This window comes from Callorhinus ursinus, unplaced genomic scaffold (genome assembly GCF_003265705.2).
Source record: "Callorhinus ursinus isolate GAN/ISIS: 27379988/994484 unplaced genomic scaffold, GSC_fseal_2.0 scaffold2, whole genome shotgun sequence".
Taxonomy (NCBI): Eukaryota; Metazoa; Chordata; class Mammalia; order Carnivora; family Otariidae; genus Callorhinus; species Callorhinus ursinus.
Genome location: NW_027397064.1, coordinates 85,356,399 through 85,383,012, shown reverse-complemented (window position 1 = coordinate 85,383,012; position 26,614 = coordinate 85,356,399). Strand labels below are relative to the sequence as shown.

Sequence of the window (26,614 nt, the reverse complement as noted above, 5' to 3'; positions counted from 1 at the left end):
TTTCTTTCTTTCTTTCTTTCTTTCTTTCTTCCCTTCCTTCCTTCCTTTCTTTCTTCCTTCTTTCAATAGCCACAATATCTGCTTTATCATTCTCAAAAAAAAAAAAAAGAGTTGCAATGGTCAGAAGATACTAAATGATTCTAATGTGCATGTCCTTTAAAAATCATCAAAACATTATACAACTTATTTCTACAATTCCTATGTGTTAAGAATGAGATTATTGGTCTTATGACTGTATGCTGAATTCAAAGACAAGTAATTTCTATGAGGAATTACTTTTCTCTTGACAACTCAACTAGGGGTATTGGGAAGTATTTGTTTTCTTTCTTGCTGTTGAGTCCCAAGAAAGATTTGTGCCATTTGAAGGATTCCTTCTTGTATCTGATCCTTCAAGGTTAACCAGTGAATAACTTGGACAAACTCTCCCAAGGCATCTTTTTTATTTTCCAGTAAACAAACAACGAACCCTGCATGAAACCTGAGTGCATGGTGTTAGCCACATTCACTAAATTGGTGTCCTCTCACCTAAGCCCTGTTTAGTCTACCCATCTTCCACGAACTTTACTCCTTTGTGAGCAATTTCTCCCGTCCTGAAAATCAGGAAAGTTAATGTTACAAAGATTTTAATTAAAAAAAAAAATCAACACAAAGTTAATCATGCTGCCTGAATCCGAACAGGGCCAGTATAGCAATTAGTAGAATGATGATACTCTTGACCTGCTGAAAATTCCCTAAGCATATAACAGCTGGGTTTCATATCTTGCTTTTAGGGAAGGATGATAGAAGATGTGGGAGCAGGGACAGAAAAAGAAAGGCACTGCCATTAAAACAAGTTCTTAGAACACAACATCCTTTAGTGCTTCATTTAACAAAATATGTCATTTTAGAAGCACTTCTGAGTGAAAGTCAAATGTAAATTTTATACACTGACTATAAAGAATAAAACGTCCTCCAGGAAGAAATTTGCTCACCCGTGAAAGGTAGAAAGCCTTCCTCCCTAACCCCAAATGCTAGAGTAGATGTGGATAAATGATGGATTGAATCATTTCTAAGAAGACTTCTTGTTCAGCCTTCAGCTCTGTCCCTATAGAGTCCTGCAAGAGCATTTGTTTACAGTACATCATCCCTTAAGCCAAAGAGATTTTATCAGAGTTGTCTGTGGAATTCATCTATTTTGTTTTACCCCCTTTATTTTACAACATTTTGAAGTTTGCATTCCCTCTAGTTGCCAGTCAGGCTGAGGAACACGAGTTTTTTCTATCCTGTGAACTGTGATCTTAGATCAGAAAACCAACAAGCAGTGACTCCTTGAGTCAAAAAATGAGGCTTTTTTTTTTTTTTTTTTAATGCTGGTCTTGCTCTCCTGTGTGAACCGTAGTACACTCAGTTTTATCACCTCTGCCTCCAATCAAGCTTTCTTAAAATCGCAGAGGCAGACTTTCAGAGACCTATTAGTACATTGTGGGGCAGAATGAAGAGAAATGTCACCCTCCACCCATCCCCACTGTGCTAGGAAAAGGAACCAACATTAGACAGGCTCTTTCAATTCATAATTACACTTTTCCCCACCTTTCTGTCACCCTTCCATATCAACTCTTAAGTGGGAGTCTTTTTATTATTAAAGAAGGGTCAGTGTTTTTGGCCTCTCCATTGCTAAAGAAAGGAGTCTCAGAATAAAATGAAGAGCAAAACAAAAAGAATTGAAAGAGACATAAACTGTCCTCATGGGTCTCATATGCTTTCCCTTTAATCTGTAAGTTTCAACTTCTCTACCTAACGAAAAGCTTAGCTGTGTGGCTCTCATATATTAGCTCATTGCAAAGTGACCTCTAAATCACTATTACTTAGAAACAAGCACCACACTTCCATTCATTTTATTGTTCCTATAGTCTAGTTTCAATGCCCTATTCTACTATATATTTTTAAAGGGCAGGATCTGTTTGCTAATAACCTCCCACTTGAATTTCATTTTATTTCTCTGACCTCTGTCAAAGAAAGAAAATTTAGAAGGAAATTATAAAAGTGTTTCTACCTTATATCCTAGGGGAAAGGTCACTGTACAAATATAAGAAGTTCATTAATATCTTCCTATCTAAATAAAGTTTAAAATCCTACACACCAGAAACACAATAGAAGTGATCAGCTCATGCAGAGGCACATTGAACCCTAACAACTCACAGTTATTTTCATTTTTCATAAATGCTTCTATTCCTATTACCCAGGAGACTTGTTATTTTACAGCATTATTCTATTAGAACTGATCACTCCCCACGTCAGTGTGTTATAACCCTGTTGGGCTAGCTTTTTGTGTTTTTCAAATGACATCATATTTTTAAATTAAGTGGACTAAGGGGTCCTCGGAGGAACTGGATCCTTCTTTACCTCAGCATTTCCAAAAAGGAAGGCAAGTTCAAAGAAAAATAAACTCTGCCTTCACCAATAATAGCCAGTATACAGGAGGGCAGAGGAGAGAACCCTAAACTCAGTTTCTTCATTTTCTAAAATGACATAACCTCAACATTTCAGGACTGCAGTGTTGATTAAATATGATTATTCACTCATGTGTTTTGTAGCCATGTATTTTAACTTTAGTCAATTAGTTAACATGATGTTTTTGGAAGAGTTCCTAGAGAAAAGCCACCTGTCCCTAAATAATCTCGATACCGTATTTGTCCTATTGTTTGAGTATAACATACCTAATTATTAAAACCTGTTAACAACTTAAATCAAATGAGTGTATGTAGTAGATTAATCCTATCCCCGGCCACACTTTTGGAGAATAAAGCCAATTTTCAGTAAGAATGTGAGAGAGGGGCAGTTAGGATGTTCAATCTAAAGACCCTCAGGGTAAGGTACTTGGTCAGAGCTCTGGGCATCTGGAATTCAGGGTAGGGTGTGTGGTGAAGAAAGTCTTCCTATGCCACACTTTTTCTTTTTCTTTCCTTCTTTCTTTTCTTTTTTTTCTTTCTTTCTTTTTTCTTTTTTCATTTTTTTAACAGAGAGAGAGGGAGACGAAAAGGACAAACAGGGAAGAGGCAAAGAGAGAGAATCCTAAGCAGGCTTGGAGCCCAACATGGGGCTCGATCTCATGACCCTGAGACCATGACCTGAGCTGAAATCAAGAGTGTGTCGCTGAACTGACTGAGCCCCCCAGGTGCCCTGCAACAGACACTATTTTATAAGCACATTACTATGAGGCAGGTACTGTCATGTCCTTTGTACAGACGAGGTAATGGAAGCCTGGAAAAGTTAAGTGAGTTGCCGGAGAGCAAAGATATTCATGGAGGAACTGGCTTTGGAGCCGAGCCGCTGGGATTCAGAAGCCCTGATGGTGCACTGTGCCTGGCTCCTCCCATGCGGTGGATGGAGAGGAGGAAGGGGAGGGAAAGGACATGGTGGCACATGCTGCCCGGTGCCTCTGCCTACCCAATAGCTACCGTCCCCTTGTTCTTTAATAGCAGAGCCACTGATTCTCTTTTGGAAAGCAACGGGCCCTGGTAAAAATACTCATTGCCCCACACCTCACCCGTTTCATTCTGGTCAAGGGCATTTAAGCGGAAATCCACTGAGCTTGATATTTTGTTAAACAGAGAGACTGGCACTTGCCTTTTCCATCTTCCCCATCCCTTCTTTCTGCCTGAAATGAAATCACCTACCAGCAGAGGTGAAGTAGTCATGCTTTGACTCTAAGACTGACAGCTCCATGCTAAGAGTGGCAGAGCAGAAAGGTGGTGTTCTGCAATTTTCTTGTGGAAGAACAACAAATCCTTATCTGGTTAAGTGACTGTTCCTGTTTTGCATCAAATGCAATCCTAACCCATAAGGTGATATGCAAACCTAGGACAAAGAACCCAGTTTTTGTAGGTGACACCATACTGGGTGAGTCTGGCCCCATGTGGCGGTGGGTACACATGGAGCTCTGTGCCACATACTTCTGCTGTGAGGGGTGATGCTGCTCACTGGGGCAGCAGTATCTGGGCACAGACCCAACTCCATACTGAATAGTGGGGGTAGCTCAGCACTGACACTGCGACCTGGGTTAGCAAACTACAGCCCACTGGCCAAATCCCACCGGTGGCCTATGTTGAATAGATTGTAAGCTGAGAAAGTTTTTTGTTTTTGTTACCCATTTTAAAGGGTTTGACAAACAAACAAAAAAGCCAGAAGATGCAATGGAAATCATATGGGACACAAAATCTAAAATATTTACCATCTGGTCCTTTTCAGAAAAAGTCTGCTGATCCTTCAGAAGGACGGGATAGAGTAGAGTCAATGTGCCAATGATCACCATTATCCAGGTTGCAAATCTTACCCTCCTTCAAGGCCATTTTTATTCACCTTTGTTGGCCAGTGAGTCATTACATCCAAAGTATGGTATGTAGTTAAAGGGCACCCTAAATGATTATCTGAAGGGGGGGCGGTGTAGGGCAACAGGGAAAGAAAACAAACAGCAGAACAAATATCTTCCTGACTTAAAAAGGAAGAATATAGTTTTAAGTATATTCACATCAGATTGGCAGAAAACATCACACATCAGCTGAAGCAGATTGTTGGAAAGGAAGTATCATTAAGCACTGAACAGAAAATCCTAGAAGGAATTAAATTCTGAATACCTCAGAATAAAAGTGCCTTTTAAGACTTCCCTGCCACAGGTGGTGCTAAGCTTTCATTCCACAAATAAACATTATCACCATTTACTTTAATTCTTGTCACATACAACAACGCTAGACTAACAACCGGATTAAAAGCACTGAGTAGAAAGATGGTGATTTTCCTGATTTTCTATTCTCATTGCCTCGCAGAACCTAAAGATGATTAGCCATTTAGACTCTTGAAAAATTACTTCAAATAATATGGAGAAATAAGGAGTTTTATTTTTAATAGGAAGTTAATGAATCATTTCTCACATCCAATGTAAGGATATAAATTATTAAATTTCTCCAATTGCATACTTGAGAAAACTCATCCCAACATGCAATCAGCTTAGTGGTAAACCAACCTCCCACAAAAGTTTGGGGTCTTTTTGGTTTTGGTTTTTGGTTTTTTTGTTTGTTTGTTTTTTGGGGGGTTGCCTTTTTTTTCCACTAGAGCCTCAGCCTAAATAAACACAAAAGAGGAACGTACGTGCACGTTAACATCTCAGATCCCCAGATATCTAAATTTTATTTAAGTTCAAAATTTCTTGTTTTTCTGTATGCACATTTATCTTCTAAAGCATTTCAATCATCAGCATTTCACAAGTAAAGCTTTTTTTTTTTTTCCTATTAGAATGTTGTCACGGCAAAGCTTTCCCACTATCATAATCAATTTGATGCTATATTGGTCTTCTTTTCATCTTAAAGGCTAAGTGGATTTAGGAAAAATAAATGTATTGCATCAGCTGTTTTCATCTAATATTTTGTAGATACAACATACTTTGTCTTCAAATCAAAGATGATAACACATTTTCGTTCATATACTGAGCACAAAATTACCCTTCCTAAGAATCACAATCTTCAAGGTTTTCGATTTCTAGTATTTATCCTTCACATTGAATCCATCCATATAATTATAAAATTATGCAATTATTTTATGTAGATCAGTGATGACTGCATATGAATGTCATAAACAACACATTACAAAGCACTATGATTAGAGAAAATGATAATTGTGAACATCTGGATTGAGAAATTTAAATTTGAAAAACTCTGATATTTTTCATAAAGCTTTTTTCTACGCTTGTCCAACTTTCAATGGTACTGACCGAAACCATTTATCTGGAACAGGCTAATTTAATGTAGATCCAAATATGTTGCCCAGATCAAGTACCCAGGTAGAGAACACAGTCATGTCTCTGTGTTGTTATGTAACTACACTGATATAAGAATAGTTTTAACATTTCCTTTACGGATATTCAGCAATTTTGATGTTAAAAGAGTAAGAACAGCCAAAATGAAGAAATATTTTTAAATAGAATTCATCACATTTTATTGGAGAGGAAAATAACTATATACTTAAAAACTGCCAAAAATATCTTGAGCAGGTATGAATTTCATTTTAAAAATATTTTAAGAAAGCAGAAAAGTCTATCTCTATTTTTAATGAACCCATATGTAATTTCTAACTTAACGCCTCAGGCTGCTAAAGCCCCTAATCTTTGTAAATGATCTACCTTTTCCCAAGCCCAAGGTGCTGTCTATGTTCTGGGCAGAGTGGACATTCAAATATTCAACAACATTTGTGGCAGATACACTGACCATTCATAAGAAATGCCCAATCAATCAGGGTAGACGCTGGCTGGCAAACTCGGGTCTCGTCCATTGGTGTGGCCCTGATGGGCATCAGCCATGTTCCTAGAGATGTGGAGTGGGCACGGGAGGGGGAAAGGGATACTTATCATCCAATACATTTGAGCATTCATTGCAAGGTCTCTTTCTTCTCTGGGCTTGGGTTGTGATCACACAGGTCCTTGCTACTCTTTTCTACCACAAAGTCTCTCCAGTCTGAGTCTCCAACTGAACTCCCTCTTTAGCACAAAAAAAAAAAAAAAGAAAAGAAAAATCATTATTCTCTATTCTTCATCAGCATAAAGGATACTCCTGCCTTTATAGGCTCTCCAACCGTCTTCTCAATTGCTTTTTTTTTTTTTTAAGATTTTATTTATTTCAGAGAGCGAGAGTACATGAGAGGGGGGAGGATCAAAGGGAGAAGCAGGCTCCTGGCCGAGCAGGGAGCCCGATGCAGAACTCGATCCCGGGACTCCAGGATCATGACCTGAGTCGAAGGCAGTCGCTTAACCAACTGAGCCACCCAGGCGCCCTTCTCAATTGCTTTTGCTTTGTGCCAGGTAAACAGTTCCATAGAATTTTTCCCTTTAACATGGCCTTCCTGCACATGCATTCCACAAAGCTATCTCATGTCTCTGTCATTTTTCCCCATCAGTAATTTTGTGGAAAGATCAGGACAGAAACACAAGATTCCAGTACCAAAACTCAAAAATTTAACTTTTTATTTTAATTGTGCCATGGCAACCCAACCTTGCAGCTAACAAGGAGAAAACTCCCAGATGGTACTTCAATAGGGGAGGGTCCCACTACTTATATATTTCATGCCCACTGCATTTATTATTGTCTTCTCTCAGTATTATGCCATCTGCACCCACAGCCGTACTATTGAGATTTTTTCCTTCTTTTTCATGTTTAAACAACTTTATTATTATATAATTCACATACCATACAATTCACCCATTTTAATATGTATGAGTCAATGTTTTTAAATGTATTAACAGTGTTGTACAACCATACTGTAATCTAATTTTAGGAAATTTTCACCTTCAGAAGAGATCCCATACTCATTCGCTGTCAATCCTCATTGCCTCCAACCCCACCTGGCCCTGAGAACCACTCACTTACTTTCTATTTCTGTAGATTTCCCTATCTGAGATCTTTCATATGAATGAAATCATAAAATACATGGACTTTTGTGACTTGTTTCTTTTCCTTAGCAAAATGTCTTCAAGGTTTATCCATGTAGCATGCATGAGTACTTCATTTTTTATTGCCAAATAACATTCTTTTGTATGGATTTACTACATTTTATTTTACCCATTAGGGCTTTTCCCCATTAACCTATTTTTTTTTCTGTGCTATAAGGAGTCTAGTAAAGGTTTTCTGAATTAAACTGGTGAGAATTACAAATGTAGTAAACAACTACAACCTCTTCCTATGGAAGAAGTGATCTGTTCAAAGGAAGGAGCAACTAATGCAAATATTCAAGAACCTATATGCTGAGAAACTTTAAAAACACTAGCAAACATAAAGAAAATGAATAATCATTGCCTCTGCTTTCTAATGGCAAGATTTTTATCAACACTTATATTGGCCCTGCCTGCAAGACTTGTAAACAAGTAAATAAAAATGGAAAATGGAACCAGTAATTGTTATCTCTTACAGTATCAAGCACTAAGGATGATGGATTTTTTTTTTCCCCACTTCAACCCAAAAGCACCAGATAGCGGCTTTGAGAAAACTGATAAGCTGTCACACCTGGTTCCAGGGGGTGCACAGACTAAACTAGAAGTGCTGGAAATATCAATATTAAAATTTAGGGAACTGCTCGTACTCCATATGATAGTGGGTATTAAAAAAAAGTATAGCAGATTTAGCTGGGGCCCTATCATTTATAATTTTGTGTTAGTGGCACTTTTCATGTATGCAAAGCCCTCAGTGAACTACAAGTTTGATAAGGTGGTATTATTACAGTTGGGATCCATGTGTGTGAAGAGCTTCTGAATCTAATATTATTAAGGCAAAGAAGCTCCATGTATGGATGAATAAATATAATTTCTGTCTTGCCGTTTCTAAAGAAAACATGTTCAATAATTTGTATAGTGCCTGAAGACATTAACAGAAATAATATGGGAGCTCAACTTGATTACTTTACTATTCCCTCTATATGCTCCTCTGTCTCAAAATGGGTGAAATAAATTATTGGATATGGTCTTATTCCCTTTGAGTGTTATGTTTAAAGGATTTTTTTTCCTCCTCAAGATATTTTTTTTCTAGTAGTTAACACAATTACATTGAAATAATTAACCTTGCATTTTCTTCCCTTCAAAAATTAATTCACACTACAAAACTGCATTTTATGGTCTCATTCACATAGTCATTTTAAAGGAAACACAAACAGAAGATTTCAAGTTTCCTAGGCTATTTGGAAAAAAAAAAAAGAAAGAAAGAAGCAACTGGAACAGCAGTCATCCGTGAAAACAACTGACATTTAGTTTCACATGTAAGGTAAATCTGAATGGCACGAGAACCTTTCTACTCACAGGTATCTAAAGACTCGTCTGAATCATCAGGGCAGTCAGGGTCCCCATCACACAGCCAGCTCTGGGAGACACAAGTCACATGATCGTGGCAAAGAAATTCACCAGGATCACACAACTGCTGATCTGAAAATGAAAATGTTTTGAAATAAAATATGAATGATCTGAACACAAACACAAGAGCAGTACAAAGATGAAATGTGGGAAAGCAATACATAAAAGGTACATGAGTGTGATCCCCACTTTCTGTTCAGCAGCAAAACTAAACCAATTGTTTATCTTAATTTTAGCCACTCAGCTCAAGCACACAATTTTGGTAGAATTGACTACATTGCGGTCTCACACAATCTGTCCAGAAAATAGTTAAGAATTCTCTTTGTGTTTACAACTAGAACTTTGGTCATATTGGATAAGGCATATGGCAATCAGAGCCAGTGGGTTTTATAGAAGATGTTGATCCAAAGCAGACGTTCTTGAGTATAGAAATTTTAGTTTCTTCCTCTGCTCTAAGAGAAAGAAAAATCAGAAATAAAACTTAAATATTGTACTTAAACTCCATCTCTGAGAATTCAGGTCCTAATCATCTGTCCTGATACTGAGGCTTCATGTGTCTACATTAATTAGATGTCCATTATCATAATATTTTCTTTTCTTTTTTTGCTACAAGTTCCCAGATGACAGCTTCTGTTACTGGACAGCAAAAGTGGTAGTAACTTCCATAAAGCTTTGCTCTAACTTGGGGTTCTACAACTGGTTGTACCCAAAAATCACATTATTTTCCTTCAATGGCTTCAGAATATTTACACTCTGTAGTCTTGCCTCAAGTCCTAGTAAACTCATCATATGTCTTGTTTTTTATTTTGTTTTGGTTTTGCAATATACTTATGTATACACTGTTAATCCATTCAATAAAAATATTTACATTTTTAATATTTTAAATGTCTGAAATAGGAATATTTTTTACAATTGATGATCTCTGAATGTGAAGGAGTGTTAGTCATATCAAATCATAGCCATTTGATATCACTTACACTTTTGTTATATATATACAGGAATGATTCAAGATAAAAAAGTTTATTAGTAAGTAGGTCTTTCAATATGTAGCAAATAAAAATTCTGTGACATGAAAACATTAGACCATAACTTAATTGACTTTTTTCCCCCAGTAATACAGAATGATGGTGCATTTTCCACATAATGGGATCAAATACGGTATATCTTTTTTTCTCTCCCTTAACCTCTTCTCTCTTGACCCCAACATAATTTTCAATAATATATATTACAAACATACACAAACATATACACAACTTGTGGGTATATAACTATTTTTTCCACTTTCAAACTATAGATATTACCTGAAATTCCTATTATTTTATCTTATCCTATTATATTTTTCAATAAATTCACCATCAATACCCCCACTTATTACTTCTATTATCATAGCTGGGTTGTTTTTGTTTTGTTTTGTTTTGTTTTTACATTAAGTGGATTGAGCATACTCTGTATTTGGGTCTAGGGTAAGTGCTACAAAAATGTAGAAGTCACCATCTTTGTCTTTAAGGGTCCAGCAGACTGTTTGTGTCAACAGATCCAGGAGGAGAAAAAAGTACTTTTATACAATAATTTGCCAAATAAATGATATAGAAAATAATTGATAAAAGAAGAGACCACATACGTGCCTGGGTGGCTCAGTTGGTTAGGTGTCTGCCTTAGGCTCAGGTCATGATCCCAGGGTCCTGGGATGGAGCCCCACATCTGGCTCCCTGCTCAGGGAAGTCTGCTTCTTCCTCTCCCTCTGGCCTCTCCCCGACAACCCCACTTGTGTTCTCACTCGCTCTCTCTCTCTCAAATAAATAAATAAAATCTTAAAAAAAACTAAAAAAAAGAAAAGACCACAAAGATGGAGACAAAAACAGAATAGTTTGGAGATGTAAGCATTATTTTAAAAATGGGTAGGATTTGGATAAATGGAGAGTAAATATAGGGCATTCCAGACAAGGGGTAGAGTGACAATATAACTAAGGAACTAATTATTAAAATGCATTTGAAAGAAACAAACAAAAAATTCTAAAATTGAAATGACATTCAGGTTATAAAATCTTAATTTTTTTTCACCAAATAATTTGTGTGATATTTATAAGTACGTTCCACCGCTAGAGGAGGAGGACTTAAATTTTGCTTTAGACTGTCACATAACTTTTGTAGTTAATGCAGGGAAAGAGCATGAGATGAAATTCAAATTGTTTTGCTTATAGACAAGGAAACCATATAATTTATCACCAAACTGGGAGAGTTCTGAAGATGAAGGAAGGCTTTTTAATAATTATACTGGGAAACAGGCATAAATCAAATTTATTCCAGAAAAATCGGAATGGATGTTCATTGTACCTATAGCTACTCTGCATTTGATTTATGATCTTGAGATGCTAGATGGTTTCCTTCCTTCTTACCTCCCAAACTATAACAAATTGCTATGAGGATAAGGGAAAAGAGATGGTGCCTTGCTAAGTACCGTTGTATAATGCTTGACTCAGTAAATAATCAATAAGTACTTATTGAAAGTATAAAGAAGTAAAAAAGGACCGTAAAGAATTGTTAATGGTGTTGGAAAATAACATCTCAAAAACACAGGTCAGAGTCAGGAATGAAGGACCTTGATTACCATAGGAAATGTTCTGTAGATAATTTGAAGTCATACAAAAGTACTAAGAATGGTTATTTATAATAAAATATTGTACAAAGTCATCTGTCAGGAGACTGTTGCAATTGTCTAGAGAAAAGCTCCTGATGATTGAACTGAAGTAATGGGGACTAAAATGGAGACTCTGCTCCAAGTGAGGTAAGAGTTAAGAATCAGTGACCAAATGGTTGAAAGGTTCAAATATGTCTCTAAGTAAATGCCTTAAAAATTGATTGGATATCATCTCAAAACGAAGATAAAACATACTGATATTTAAAAAAAAAAAAACAAAAGAAAAAGTAATGTGCGTGTGAGCCTGGTCATGGGGGCACTGGAATAATAATAGAAGGAATAATAAGTATTTTATAGTGGTTTTTTTTAACCTCAAAAGCACTTCCACCACCACTACCCCATCTTAATTTGTTCATTCATTTACTTATTAAATAATCACTAATGAGTTTCTACTATGTTCTAGGCACTGGTGATACATTATTTTTTCCTAAAGCAGAAATCTCTGCCATCATGAAACTTAAATTTTAGTGGCAGGATAGAAACAAAAATAAAATAAATGAGTTAAATGTATAGTATATTAGAAAATAAAACCCTATGGAGAAAAATAAAACAGATGGAGATTAAGAATAGGAGGCTGCGGAGAAGGAGGTACAATTTTAAATAAAGTGGTCAGGGAATATGTCACAGACAATGTGACATTTGAAATAAAGACTTATGTAAGGTAAAGGAGATAACCATTTGAATAAAAGGTCATGAGGTAAAGGTCATACACTAAGGACCTGAGGCAGGAGGGTGCTCAGCAAATTTAAAGAAACACTAAGGAGATCAGAATGGCTGAAGAAAAAGAGAGTAGAAAGAGTTGAGGTCAAGAAATCAGTAAATACAAGGTTGAAATAAGCGCTTGAAGGTTTGAGTTTTACTAAAAATCAAGATGGGAAACCGCTGAAAGGTTCTAAGTAGAGAGAGAAACTAACCTACTTTTTAAAAGGATAATTCTGACTACTATGTTGAGAATAAACTTCAGTGAAGTGAAAGTGTAAACAAGGAGATCAATGAGAATGTTATTGCAATAATGTATATGAGAAGGGATGATTGGTAGATAAATATATTGGTGAAATGGAGTTTCAAGACCGTGTTTGATGAGGAAACTGAAGTCAAATATTCTGCTCACCATCTCATTAAATGTCAGATTCTTAAATTCAGATCTTTGACCCTCAGTGTATGACTTTTCAACTGTTTTCAGAATATAATGAGTATGAGATGCTTGTGGGAGATCCAAAAATAAATATGCACCAGGCAGTGATGCATTTAAATCTGAAATTCAGGAGAATAATTAAAGCTGGAAACATGGAACAAACCTGGAGATGTAAGAAGACAGTGAAAAACTCTAAGAATAGATGTAGATGAAATTAAAGTGAGGTGGGAGGGAAAGAGGTGAGGGCAAAGAAATAAGAATAGGTCAGGCATGGAGATGGAGGGGACAGAAAGTTTAACCAGAGATACAAAACGAGAAGGGCAAAGAAAAGGAGCTTTACTAAAACCATGTGAAATCGCAAGAGCTGGAATGAGGAAGGGGGTCATTTTGACAACGCTCAACTATGATGAGTTCTGAAAAGATGGAGTAGACTTGAGGCTGACGAAAAGGTGCCAGAGAAGGAAGAGGGACTGGAGCCCAAGGATATGAAAGTGGAGCAGTTTCCCAAGGAGAATTCATGGTGCTGGAATGAGAAACTGAACACTAGTAGTAGGAGCACCTGCCCTGAGGAAGAAAGGATAGAAATATGAAATAGATAAATCATTAGCTGGCAGGGAAGCTGGTATTCTTGCCTGATCATGTTTTCTCAAAGAACAGAAAAGCAAGATTAATAATAATAATAAATAATAATAATAAACAAATAATTAATAAATAATAATTTTTTTTAATTTGGAAAAAGGTAGAATTGGAAAGAGTGGTGAAGGTTTAGGATAACTACTATGGGAAATTGGAAAAGGAATCAACTAGGAATCGGGGAAAAGATGTCTTTGTAACAGCGATGGGGATCCAGCTAAGAATGAAAAGCATATATTTGACAGTTAAGTATTTTGTTCATTTTGTTTTGTATTAATGTCCAAACGTTCACCTGTTCACCTATATTGAACCACAGATACAGAATAATCTCCTTGAGAAAATTTCAGAAGAAAATCCCTTGGGAAAATATGCAAGTCACCCTCAATACATATTCACATGTATAGACATGTATGCAAATCCACCCTAATTCAATATATATATATATATTTGTGTGTGTGTGTATATATATGTATATATATATATATGATAGACTTAACAGGATTTACCTATTGAGCTTGCTAAGCAAGCTCCACCCTTTTTTTTTTATTTATTCATTTGACAGAGAGAGAGAGAGAGAGCACAAGCAGGGGGAGTGGCAGGCAGAGGAAGAAGCAGGCTCTCTGTCCAGCAGGGAGCCCTACACGAGGCTCAACCCCAGGATATCGGGACCACAATCCTTGCCAAAGGCAGATGCCCAACCAACTGAGCCAACCAGGCACCCTGCAAGCTCCAACCTTTAAAGACAATTCACACTGTTATGATTTTGGGGACAGTTTTATATTATTCCTCTAGGAAACAGCAGTTAAGAATAGATTGCTACAGGGGCAAGGTATTCTTGCCTCCCCGCATGGGGCTCCCTGCTTGGCGGAGAGCCTGCTTCTCCTTCTCCTCTGCCCCTTCCCCTGCTTGTTCTCTCTTTCTCTCTCTCTCTCCCTCTCTCTGTCAAATGAAGAAATAAAATCTTAAAAAAAAAAAAAAAGAATAGCTTGCTACAACTCACCTATTTATTTTTCAACCAGATATTCCATTTCAAGGTGGGTTTTTAAAAGCATTGATTATACGATTCAAATGAATGAATTTTCAGTATTTCAAGGTGATTATTTTAAAAGATATCCATTGGATTGAGCTCCGTGAATCAGAAGCCAAATATTTTTTATGTGGGGGCACCTGGGTGGCTCAGTCCTTAAGCATCTGCCTTCGGCTTGGGTCATGATCCCAGGGTCCTGGATCGAGCCCCGCTTCAGGCTCCCTGCTCCATGGGAGGCCTGCTTCTCCCACATCCACTCCCCCTGCTTGTGTTCCCTCTCTCTCTGTGTCTCTCTCTTGTCAAATAAATAAATAAAACCTTAAAAAAAATAAAAAATAAATAAATATTTTGTGTGTGTATGTATTTTCCGCTTATCCTATTTAATGCTTCATGCCATATTTCTGAGATAGTTAAACTAATCTTATTTTAAATATCTTCCTATTGTTATACACTGTAATTTATATATCTTCCTAATGTTATACACTGTAATTAAAACAAAAAGCTTGTGAGAATGTGCAGGCAGTTTCACTTACATCCCCAAGGAAGATGATCAAAGTTAGTACCATGTCTATCTCTTTATAATAACAGACTCTTGCAGTCAAAATCTATGGGACAACCATAGGCCTATAGAGTTTACTAAGTTTGGATTCACCCTGGCTTAGTATGATAATCTTGCTACATTTATATGAAAACATCTAATTGCTCATTTTAATAAAAATTTATAGTAATATTTTTGGAAGTTGGATATAGATGGTCTTAAATGAGAGATTATAGATACATGAGTTGCCACAGACTAATTTGTATTTTCTCATTTTATTGTGTCATGATGAACTGCTATTTTTTATCTTTTCAAAAAACCGGAAGGATCAAAGTCAAATACTAAAACTAATATCCATCAGTAGGGGTCTACTGAATAATTATGTAGATTCCAGCTCCTTGAGTATTTCACCATGATCAATTTATAATAATGTTATGCCATTTCCCTTAGAAGCCAACTTGCTATTTAAATACTAATGAGAATGTTAATTTACCAAAAAAAAATTAATTGCCTACTACATGCATAATAGGACACTATGGAGAGATTTAAAGGAAGTATAAATGATGAACTCTGGTAACTAATTACAAATAAAAGGTAAAGGAAGGGTAGTACCCACTGAATAGCTAAATTCTTGAGGAGTGAAATACTGATTCTATCTGAAGTTAAAGAATTGCTACAATCTCCTGCACAAGCTAAATATTAGGGAAAGGCTATGACTTAGGTTTTCTGAACTCAGTTAACATCACAAATACTTATTTAGCATAGCTACATCTCATTGCTAACAGATATATGATGGTTAATAATATACCATTCCTAATTGCTAAAAGAGAAATATAGCTATGTTTGCTCTTTTCTCATACAAGAGGCAATGATTTCATCAGTGGGTGAACAGAATTCTTGCAGACATCTACAGAAAATATTACTAATTCAACTTCAAATTTCCATTAGGCTCATGAAAAATTAAAGGAGCTGTGTTAGTTATCAAGTATTAGGAAGTACCTTACATCATTTGCCTTTATATTCCCTTACTCCAGAAAAATGTGCATATGCAGATGAAGAAAAAATTCCTTAGAATTCCATGTGAATTGTTTTTCATATTATGGCTAAAGGATTTCTTCTTCAATGCTTTCTGCTCCTTTCCTTTCACAGTTCAACCTACACTTTTAGTTCCCTATGCTGTTCTATCCACTTTCCCCAAATATAGAATTTTATGTGTCTTTATTGTTTTATTGCTTTACATCGAATGCCCTTTCCCCTACAACAAAATTCTAATCTTTCTCAAAAGTCCAAAGACATTTAACTCCTTTAATCAAAACTTCCCCAACAAACTTTTTCTTCCTCCATCACCAGTTCCATAGCATTCCACCCAGTGCTCGCTTCAGCAGCACATATATTAAAAGTGGAACGTTCCATCCAAACTATCAAACAGCTCCTACTATATTTTACTCTGTGTATTGCAGCCACTGGTGATGAGCTTCTGGGGGGCAGAAGGTTCTGTCGTAAGACCATATTTGCCCTAACAAGGTGATTTCAATGGAAAAAAATCATATTTTCCAAAAAGAATTATACATTATTTTTGCATGGGGGAGGGCAGAGGAAAACCAAAGCAATACCAGTGTTTTATATTTTATTATCAGAAAGATAAATAGCTTTATTTAGTTAATCGCCAAAAATAAAACTAAGTTCTCCCATGGTTAAAATAAAATAACCTGAATACTAAAGATTATACCATATAAAATTAAAGCATCCATGAAAACTAAAAATCAAACTTGAGAGAGGTTCAATGTTATCCTCCAGAGTCTCTTAAAGACTATACAGAAAATTACACTTTTACAGTAGCTGGCTATGCAATGCTAACTTAGCCAAATATGCTAGTGATAGTGTTTTTTTTTTTTTTTTTAGGATCATTCCTTTAGAAATATCATTATTATAAGTGTAAGATAAAATAGAACTAACCATTTTAAGTCTGTGTTTAATAGAAACAGGAAAATATATTTGGATTATATTAAGAAGGTTGGTGTAAGGAAATGTAGGTCAAAAATTGGTCAAACCTTGCAGTTTCATTTTATCAAGGCATTAGTTCTCCTCCACAAAATGCCTGGTTGATTAAAAATAAACCATATTGGGGCGTCTGGGTGGCTCAGTCTGTTAAGCATCTACCTTAGGCTCAGGTCATGATCCCAGGGTCCTGGGATTGAGCCTGTGTCAGACTCCTTCCTCAATGGGGAGTCTGTTTATCTCTCCCTCTCCCACTCCCCCTGCTTGTGCTCTCTCTCTCACTCTCTCTCTGTCAAATAAATAAATAAAATCTAAAAAATAGAAATAAAAATAAAAAATAAACCATATTATCCATTATAAGACTAATTCATAGTATCATTTATCTTTGTTAAATCCATCCTTAAAAATCTGCCTAAGCTCGTATTAAAGGGGCAATTAGTAATGAAGAGTTTTAAAATCAAACACAAAAAGAGAACAGCCTTGAAAATTCACTGAACAGACAAACTGCTTTAGTCATACAAGCAAAGCTTAATTTAGATTATTTTGTAAGATAAATGAGGCTAACTTGACCTGGGTCACTTCTTGCTTATGCCTTTGAAAATTTAAGTAGAACTTAAATTGTTCCCCAAAATGGATATGAGGCAACCACTAACCAATTCTCTTCCATTTAAGAAAATTCTAATATTGTAACCAATCACTGTGACGAATAGTCCCTGCTTCTACACTATACAAGCTGCTTTATAACAATGAATCATGGAACACTACATCAAAAACTAGTGATGAAATGTATGGTGATTAACATAATAAAAACAAACAATATACCTCTAAGCCTCATTCCATGTATTGGTTTGAGTACTCTTCATTTGCAAACTATCTTTTTGGTGTGCACACAATAAACTTGCGCTAATCACCACTTCAGTGATTCACTGGTTATTTTACTTCCTTTTTTTTCTGAACTTTTGACAAGAGTATCCACATTTCAATGATAACATGATTTTTAATTAACAATTTCCATTGTCCTGCCTAGTCATTATTGGTAATTTAGAAACTTAATTACTCTAACTACAGACATATGTGCACATACCCTCATACAGTATGTACAGATATTATTGTATTTTAAAATTAGCATACCACTGCACCAGATCTCCATTATCCCCAAGGCTAAGACTAATTAAGAGAGCTTAACCAAATGCTTGAATAAGAGTCCTTTTAGGGGGCTGAATAATGGTATCAAAGATGTCCATATCCTAATTCCCAGACCTGAGACTATGTCACTTTACTCAGTAAGAGGGACTGGGCAGATGTGATTAAGCTAAGGGTCATGAGATGGAGAGACTAGCCCAGATTACCCAGGTGAGCCCAATATAATCATGAGTTCTTATAAGAGGGAAATCAGAGAGGAGAGATGTGAAAACGGGAGTGGAGGTTGCAGCCCTCTGATACAGGGGCCAGGCGCCAAGCAATGCGGGCAGCCTCTAGAAGCTGAGAAAGGCAAGAAAATGGATTCTCACCTGGAGCCCCCAAAGGAACTCAGTCCTATGGACACTACTTAGGCTTTTGACCTCCAGAACTGAAAGAAAACAAAAATGTGCCACTTTAACCCACTAAGTTTGTGATAATTTGTTACAACAGCAATAGGAAACCAATACCACACCCCAGTTACATCTCACAGTCCAAGCATCACTTTATTTAAAGTCTGACTTGGTAAGTAGGAAACAGACAAGCTGTTAGGTACTTTACCATGAATTTAAAGGCCCTTTTCTCCTAAGTTGCTTTCTGTTAGTTTCAATGCTACCTACTTACATAAAATAGCTCTTCTTCTCCTTGATGTCAAATGACAGTTAAAATACATCTGCACATGACTAAGGCCAGCAATAATAACTAGAAGCTTTTATGAAGAATATATTATAAATGCTCAAATAAATGACCTCTCTGGGAAATATATGAATTGGGAAGTGACTGTGTGTGTGTATACATGTTTCTATTCTCATGAGATGAAAAAGGGCAAAAATGTGATATATTTCTATGATGAGAAAATTATAACTAATTGTATATTTTTATGCTTTCTATCAGCTACGAAATTTGCAGTCACCCTATGCTTTATTAAACACCAAGTGGTTTTGGTGCTGCAAATGGCAATTTGTACTTACAAAACACCTTATATAAAACCAGGACAAAATTGAAAATTTAAAGAAGTACATTATCCCCAGGAAGAAGCTTTGCTCATTTATCATTTCTATCATAATGAACAAATGAAAAGTATCTCTGTAAACATTTCAAATCCAACTTGACATTTAATTTTCAGGGAGAAAGTTGTATTTTTTTTTCCCCTTGATCACTTAAACATTGTTGGTTGGTTGGTATTTTTTTTTTTTTGTCTGTAGGCAGTGATATGGAAAATTTTAACACACTCAGCATGGACCTGTTTAGAACTGCTTCTTTACCAAGAAAAAACAAAAAGTACGAAAGTAAAAACCCTGTCTTTTATTTAGCAAGAGACAAAGGATATATTTTTCAGTGGAATAAAACTGATAACATTCAACATGGTTGACTTGAGTTTTTATTATCATTGGACTAAAGCTTTACAGTTCTGTGTCCTTCTCTGAAATTTCAGTAGAATTGGTCTATTTATTTTTTTACCTGTCTTTCTCAAAAGCCCTCTGAAATGAATCTGCAAGAATTATTTCATATACTACATTGTTTAGGAAGGGGAAAATTTTGACAGGTTTCCTTCGTAAATGTAAAAGAAAAAGCCTAAATTATTGACATTTCCTTGCAAGTGCTATTCTCTAAATCCTGTATGATCCTCTTCCAATCTCCCAGGGGGTACCAAAATTCACATCTTTTTTCTCATCTCTAGGCTTAGTGAGATACGAAGCAGATGGTTAGGCTTTGGCTCTTTTGGGGATGATGCAATATCTTCTCTCTGTTATGCTGTGTTTTAACCATTAAGGACTCTTCAAAGACTAAAATTTTACTCATCTCAAGTTCCAATTTTGATTTGAAAAGGTATGTCTCAATCATAATTTCTTGTTTCCTATTTTGAAAGACTTTAAAACTTACTCCTTTAATTAGTCCTCACTTATGGCGAACCAAAATAGTCACTGAGAATATAATGATGAAGACAACAGCATTTCTACCCATAAGTTGCTGAGGTGTAGGCAAAAACAGAAATATTTACAATAATAGGAAGTAGGTGTTAATATAGGTGTGTCTGGGTATCAAAAGAGCGCAGCAAATGGAGGACCTTGTACCATGGACAACTGAGAGTGTGGGACAGCTGAGAGGTAGAGAAGGCCTGCGGAAGGCACTTTCAGTTACCTACCCAACAGCTATTTTTGCCACTTTTGAAAAACCCCACATCCCACTGCGGAGGCAGGGAAAGCCATTGGCTTGCTTTCCCAGTGGTGGTTTTAGCAGCTGGGCATGCACATGTGTCCCAGTGTTAATCAATGACAACGGAGGTAGAGAGTAGTCTGCTAAGACTCTCCCCAGGAAACAATTTTCTTTCTATTAAAAAAAAAAAAAAAGACTTGAGAGAAGGAGCTCTCCCGCATTGCTTTATGTTGTGAGCATTTGAAATCTGGAGCAGCCTCAGTCATGATCAGAGTCCAAGGATGAGTAAGTCTGAGGACAAACCAAACACAGTGAGGATGGCAAGGTGGAAAGACATTCATCACTGAGTTTTAGAAGATATTGTTGGGCTACCCTAAGGTGTTTCTGCACCCCATCCCACTAATCTCTACACATTTTGTTACGTTATGCAATAAATACCCTCATCACTTGGCTGTAGTATGTTGAATAATTTCACTATCGATCAGAAAACCTGATAACAGGTACAAGGGAAGCTTCCCCCCCAAAAGGTATTTTTTAATCATTTTAATATAAAAAGGTGAGATTGCCAAGCTGACTACGTGCGGGATGGCATTCCAAACACAAGAGAGATCACCACAAAGGGAAAACATGCCATATTACTGGAACACCAAATGATTCCTATGGCTGAAGTTTAGTTTATGTGTCAAGGATAGGCTGGAAAATAGGTCGAATATTCACACTGTTTGGCTTGAATACAGTCAATAGTTTAATACACTCTTTATGCAGTAAAACTCACTTTTTGTTATTTTAAGTTGTTACATTTTTTTTTAAAGATTTTATTTATTTATTTAACAGAGAGAGAATACAAGCAGGCGGAGCAGCAAGCAGGAGAGGGAGAAGCAGGCCCCCCACGGAGCAGGGAGCCCGATGTGGGCCTGATTCCAGGACCCCAGGATCACAACCCAGCCAAAGGCAGACGCCTAACCGACTGAGCCACCCAGGCGCCCCAAGTTGCTACATTTTTAAAAGACTTTTTTTGTGTGGGAGATAATAAAATTATACAACAGATAGTAATAGTTATTGAATTTATTTTTAGACACAGGCTAACTTAAACAATTTGTGTGTTTCACTTAATACTCACAAAAAATCTGTTGTTTGCATTTGACAAATCAGATTATGTGACTGTTTAGAAAGTTGAAAGACTTTCTTAATATCATCACACTAGGAAGTGGCCTGACGAGAACATGAACACTCATCTGACTGACACAAAGCTGCTCTCATAACCACCAAAGGAGTTTTTCTCAATTTGGAGATTAGTGGCATTTTGAGAGCAACAATTTTTGCTTTGGGAATACAGTTAGCACCACTGATTTCTAGAGATTAAAAGCCATCATTGCCTTCAGTCCCTGTAATACACCGAAACATCCCACACATACATGTGCAGGCACCACAGATATTTGCACTAAAAACCTACCTGGAAATCATTCAAGCAATCGGTTGGCGTTCAACCACTTTTAAATTACTGAGACTGCAAAAAAAAAATTACACTTCCAAAATAGGCCCCAATGCTTCCTTCTTCTCAAGTCCTTCCCAAGTTCTGGCTGATACATAAAATTCCATGTGTTTAAGTCACTGGTCTATAATGGTAGCAACTACCCCTAGAAGGAATGAAACCTTATCATTTATTTACAGTTTTGTGAATAAAAAATAAAAGAAAAGCATTATGGAGATGGAGGCAATCATGAAGACATACCACAGATGAAAAGATTGAATATTAAGTACCAAGGAGGTTGGAAGCACCATAGGCACATACCCTTTATGATATTGTCAAGAATTTCCTTCTCTAGTAGTCTCCAAAATCAAAGGCATGGAATAAATGAAATTTCCAGCTCCTTCTATTTTATCTCCATGATCAAACAAATACTTAAAATGTATGACAGTCCTCTAGGGGGAAAATTAAAAAATGGTGAGAGAGTGGTTTTTATAGAATGGTTACCCTTTTGTAGATATATGTCTAAACACCAAACTATCAAATGAGAAGAGCATCTTTATTAGTTAATGTGATAGAGGACAGAGGTCCCAGTTAGGCAGGCTTATGTTATTTGGATAATTGTGAAATATGAATAAAAGTTCAATGGGTTTCCTAAACATAACTATAAGTAACAGAGATAATTAAGTACTTCTCTGCAGAAGACACATGTCATGAGAATTTAAATGAATCCTCGTGAAAGTAATTATTACTCTATCAAAAGAAAAGGTCTAATGTAACATTTTAATGTTAATAGGAAATTAGAAAAGGTAGCCATGGGGGCCTAAAGGAATATAAATCAAACCTCATAATGTTTTCAGGAAGAGATATAAATGTACACATTTTCTCACATTATGCCAATGATTTTACTTTTTTTCCCTACAGTTAAGAAATTATTGAGAAACAGTATCCTTTTCAAAACACATATTAAGTCATGTTATGTGACTATGTAGAAGACTGTTTTTATTTTCTGTTCAAGTTTTGTGATGTTATAATTGCACAAGTTATATTTAATTAAAATACAAGAAAGTGGAAGATAATCAAAAGTGACAAGAATCAAATCTTCTGAAGTTCACCACTCATAGACAATAACTGCTACTGCATTTTTAATATTCCTGTAGACTTTTCTAACTAGAAAAAAAATACATATAAATTGCTGGATTTTTTTAAAGTATTCACTATATTGCTCTGTACCTTGCTTTTTTGTTTTAACTCGAAAATATTTTGTGGTAAACCTTCATATTGGTAAATCTAATTCTAAACAATTTAATAAGGTCATGATAGACCATTTATTACATGAATTTTCCATACTTTTTAAAGTTTTAAAAATCAGGAACTACCTTAAGGTCTAAAAATAGGTAATAGGTAAAATTAAAAGTTGCAATAAACAATTCTGTAGGTAATTTCTGGTTACTTGTCTTACTTAAAAGAAGGAGGAGGAGTAGGAAAGAAACTAATGAGTAAAAGTGAGATTTCACAAAAGAATTGATTTTTAGAACTTTTGAGGCACTTAGAAAAATTGCCCTCGAAATATAGTGCCAAAATTTACACCCCAACCTTATTTTTGTCCCACACCCTAACTTACAACTTGTTATTGTTTTTTAGTGTCAGTACAAAAGATTTTTATCATTGTAATATTTCTATTTCTTTTGACTTCAAATATTTTCTTCATATTTTCTAACCATTTTCAGAAGCTTGTTAATTTTTATTAGACCCCAGTGATGACAGAACTTGGAAAAATTCCAAAAACCCTGGACATCCTGGTGCCTGCCATATAAATGATCTTTTGTTTCTAGGAACTTTGAGTTTTAAGTGAGTTGTGACCTCATTCTTGAGGTGTATTCTTAAGATGCAGTATCCTTCCCAGAAAGATAGAGCCAGGGCTGCCATGAGGGAGAATGAACGATCTATGCAGTCCCGTAGTTTAAGGTTCCTTTGTTGAATAATCACTTTGCTGACTAATACTCCCTCTTTACTTGCCATTTTGAAGTTTGGTTAGCCAGCTTTAAGAAAAGGTGTGTCACTTTACTTCCCAAGGAAAATACCAATAGGATTCTTCCAAAAGCTTTAAATATAAACTTTAAAATGGGTAACATGCTCTGTCCTATAAAATGTTTTTTTAATATTTGATTTTTTATTTGACACAGAGAGAGAGACAGAGGGAGAGAGCAAGCACAAGCAAGGGGAGCAGCAGAAATAGAGGGCGAAGCAAGGAGCCCGCCAGGCAAGGAGCCCGATGTGGGGCTCTATCCCGGGACCCCAGGATCATAACCTGAGCTGAAGGCAGACGCTTAACCGACTGAGCCACCCAGGTACTCCTATAAAATGTTTTCTAAGTAGGTGGGGGAACTCAAAATACTTCCTCAGTTTGGGAGAAGCTCAGCCCTAGTTCTGCTTGGCCAGCTTCCATCATAAGGCCAATGCAAAGCTTTAGGGACTATTTTACCATCATGTGCCTGCAGTCATGTAGGAGAAATGATACCTGGGAAATCCAAGAAGGTTGATGATGAAAGACAATTACTGTCAAGAGAGGATATAAAATTATATAGCCAATATTCAGATTTTGGTGGGGCATCAACTTTGATAGGGAATTAAAGAATGTTTCTTTCATCTGATACCTTCAAATTTCTACTGCAATTCAAATTTCTATATATTAATATAATTAATATATTTAAGGTGTAATCTAATTCAGAGAAAGCACAGCAAATATTGTCATATCCTAAAGCCAGAATTCATTTTAATTTCCATTATACTTTCTTTGAAAATACAGACACACACAGAGTAAGTGCTGATTAAAAATATATTTTATATATGGACTTTATCTTTCTATGTCCTTATATGTCCAAAAAATCTAGCCACTTCAATCTTTTAATTTGTAGGATCTCAATCCACAATCTTCTGATTCACATATTTTCAGCTTTTTTTCCCTCAGACCTTGGGAAGTCATGAATATCATTCTTAAAATCATTTTACTATCATAAAGAACAATTACAGATATATCTTGTTTTATTGCACTCTGCTTTATTGTGCTTCACAGATATTGTGCTTTACAAATTGAAGATTTGTGACTATTTTGTGTCAAGCAAAACTATCAACACCAATTTTCCAACAACATTTGCTCACTATGCATCTCTGTGTCACATCTTTGTAATTTTCATAACATTTCAAACGTTTTCATTATTATTATATTCGTTATGTTGATTTGTGATCAGTGATCCCTAATGTTACTATTGTAATTGTCTTGGGGTGCCCAAGCCACACCCATATAAGACAGTGAACGTAACAGATAAATGTTGTATGTGTTCTGACTACCAGCCAACTGTTGCCCCCCATGCCTCTCCCTCTCTTTGTGCCTCCTTATTCCTTGAGAGACAAGAATATTAAAGTTAGGCCAATTAATAGCCCTGGAATGACCTCTAAGTGTTCAAGTGAAAGGCAGAGTTGCATGTCCTTCACTTTATATCAAAAGCTAGAAATAAGTAAGCTTAGTGAGGAAGGCATGTTGAAAGCTGAGAGAAACCAAAAGCTAGGCCTCTTGCACCAAACAATCAAGTTGTGAATGCAAAGGAAAAGTTCTTGAAAGAAATTAAAAGTGCTACTCTAGTGAACACACAAATGATAAAAAAAGCAAAACAGCCTTATTGCTGATATGGAAAAGGTTTTCGTGGTCTGGAAAGATCAAACCAGTCACAACATTCCCTTAAAACCCAGGCTTAATCCAGAGCAAGGTTCAAAGGCTGAGAGAGGTGAGGAAGCTAAAGAAAAGTCTGAAGCTGGCAGAGGTTGGTTCATGAGGTTTGAGGAAAAAAGCCATCTCTTGCTGAATCACAGATCTGTACCTCTGGAACAAGTAATACACTATATGTTAAAAAAAAAGAAGAAGAAGAAGATAGCAGGAGGGGAAGAATGAAGGGGGGAAATCAGAGGGGCAGATGAACCATGAGAGACGATGGACTCTGAGAAACAAACTGAGGGTTCTAAAGGCGGGGGGTGGGGGGATGGGTTAGCCTGGTGACGGGTATGAAAGAGGGCACGTTCTGCGTGGAGCACTGGGTGTTATGCACAAACAATGAATCATGGAACACTACATCAAAAACAATGATGTAATGTATGGTGATTAACATAACATAATAATAAAATTAAATAAATAAATAAATAAATAAATAAATAAATAAATAAATAAGCCATCTCTGTAACATCAAAGTGCAAGGGGCAGCAGCAAGTGCTAAAGTAGAAGCTGTACCAAGTTCTCCAGAAGATCTAGCTAAGATCATTAATGAAGGTGGCTACATTAAACAAAGATTTTTTGTGTAGACAAAGCAGCCCTTTATTGGAAGAAGATGCCATCTAGGATTTTCATAGCTCGAAAGGAGAAGTCAACGAATGGCTTCAAAGTTTCAAAAGTCAAGCTAACTGTCTTGTTAGGGGCTAATGTACCCGATGACTTAAAGTTCAAGCCTGTTCATCTAGCATTCCAAAAATCCCTGGGCCTTTAAAAATTATGCTATATCTACTCTGTCTGTGTTCTACAAATAGAACAACAAAGCCTGGATGACAACACATCTGTTTACAATATGGTTTATTGAGTATTTTAAGCTCACTGTTGAGACCTATTGCTCAGGAAAAAAAAAAAAGAAAGAAAGAAAGATTCCTTTCAAAATATCACTGCTCATTGACAATGTACCTGGGTCATCCAAAAACTCTGGTGGAGATGTGCAATGAGATTAATGTTTCAGGCTTATTAATGCAACATCCTTTCTGCAGCCCATGGATCAAGGACTAATTTTGGCATTCAAGTCTTATTATTTGAGAACTACATTCCAAAAAGCTTTAGCTGCCATACGTAGTAATTCCTCTGATGGATCTGGGCAAAGTCAATCAA

The 26,614-nt window shown here is 36.2% G+C and overlaps 1 protein-coding gene across 1 annotated transcript in view; it reads right to left on the bottom strand.

Annotated features, from left to right (window-relative positions):
• The window catches only part of LRP1B (LDL receptor related protein 1B), a 1,894,461-nt gene that overhangs the window by 1,521,805 nt on the left and 346,042 nt on the right, over positions 1–26,614 (bottom strand). The window contains exon 2 of the mRNA XM_073905704.1: positions 8,810–8,932. Within this exon, the coding sequence (XP_073761805.1) occupies positions 8,810–8,932 (123 nt within the window). The remainder of the gene's footprint in view (positions 1–8,809; positions 8,933–26,614) is intronic.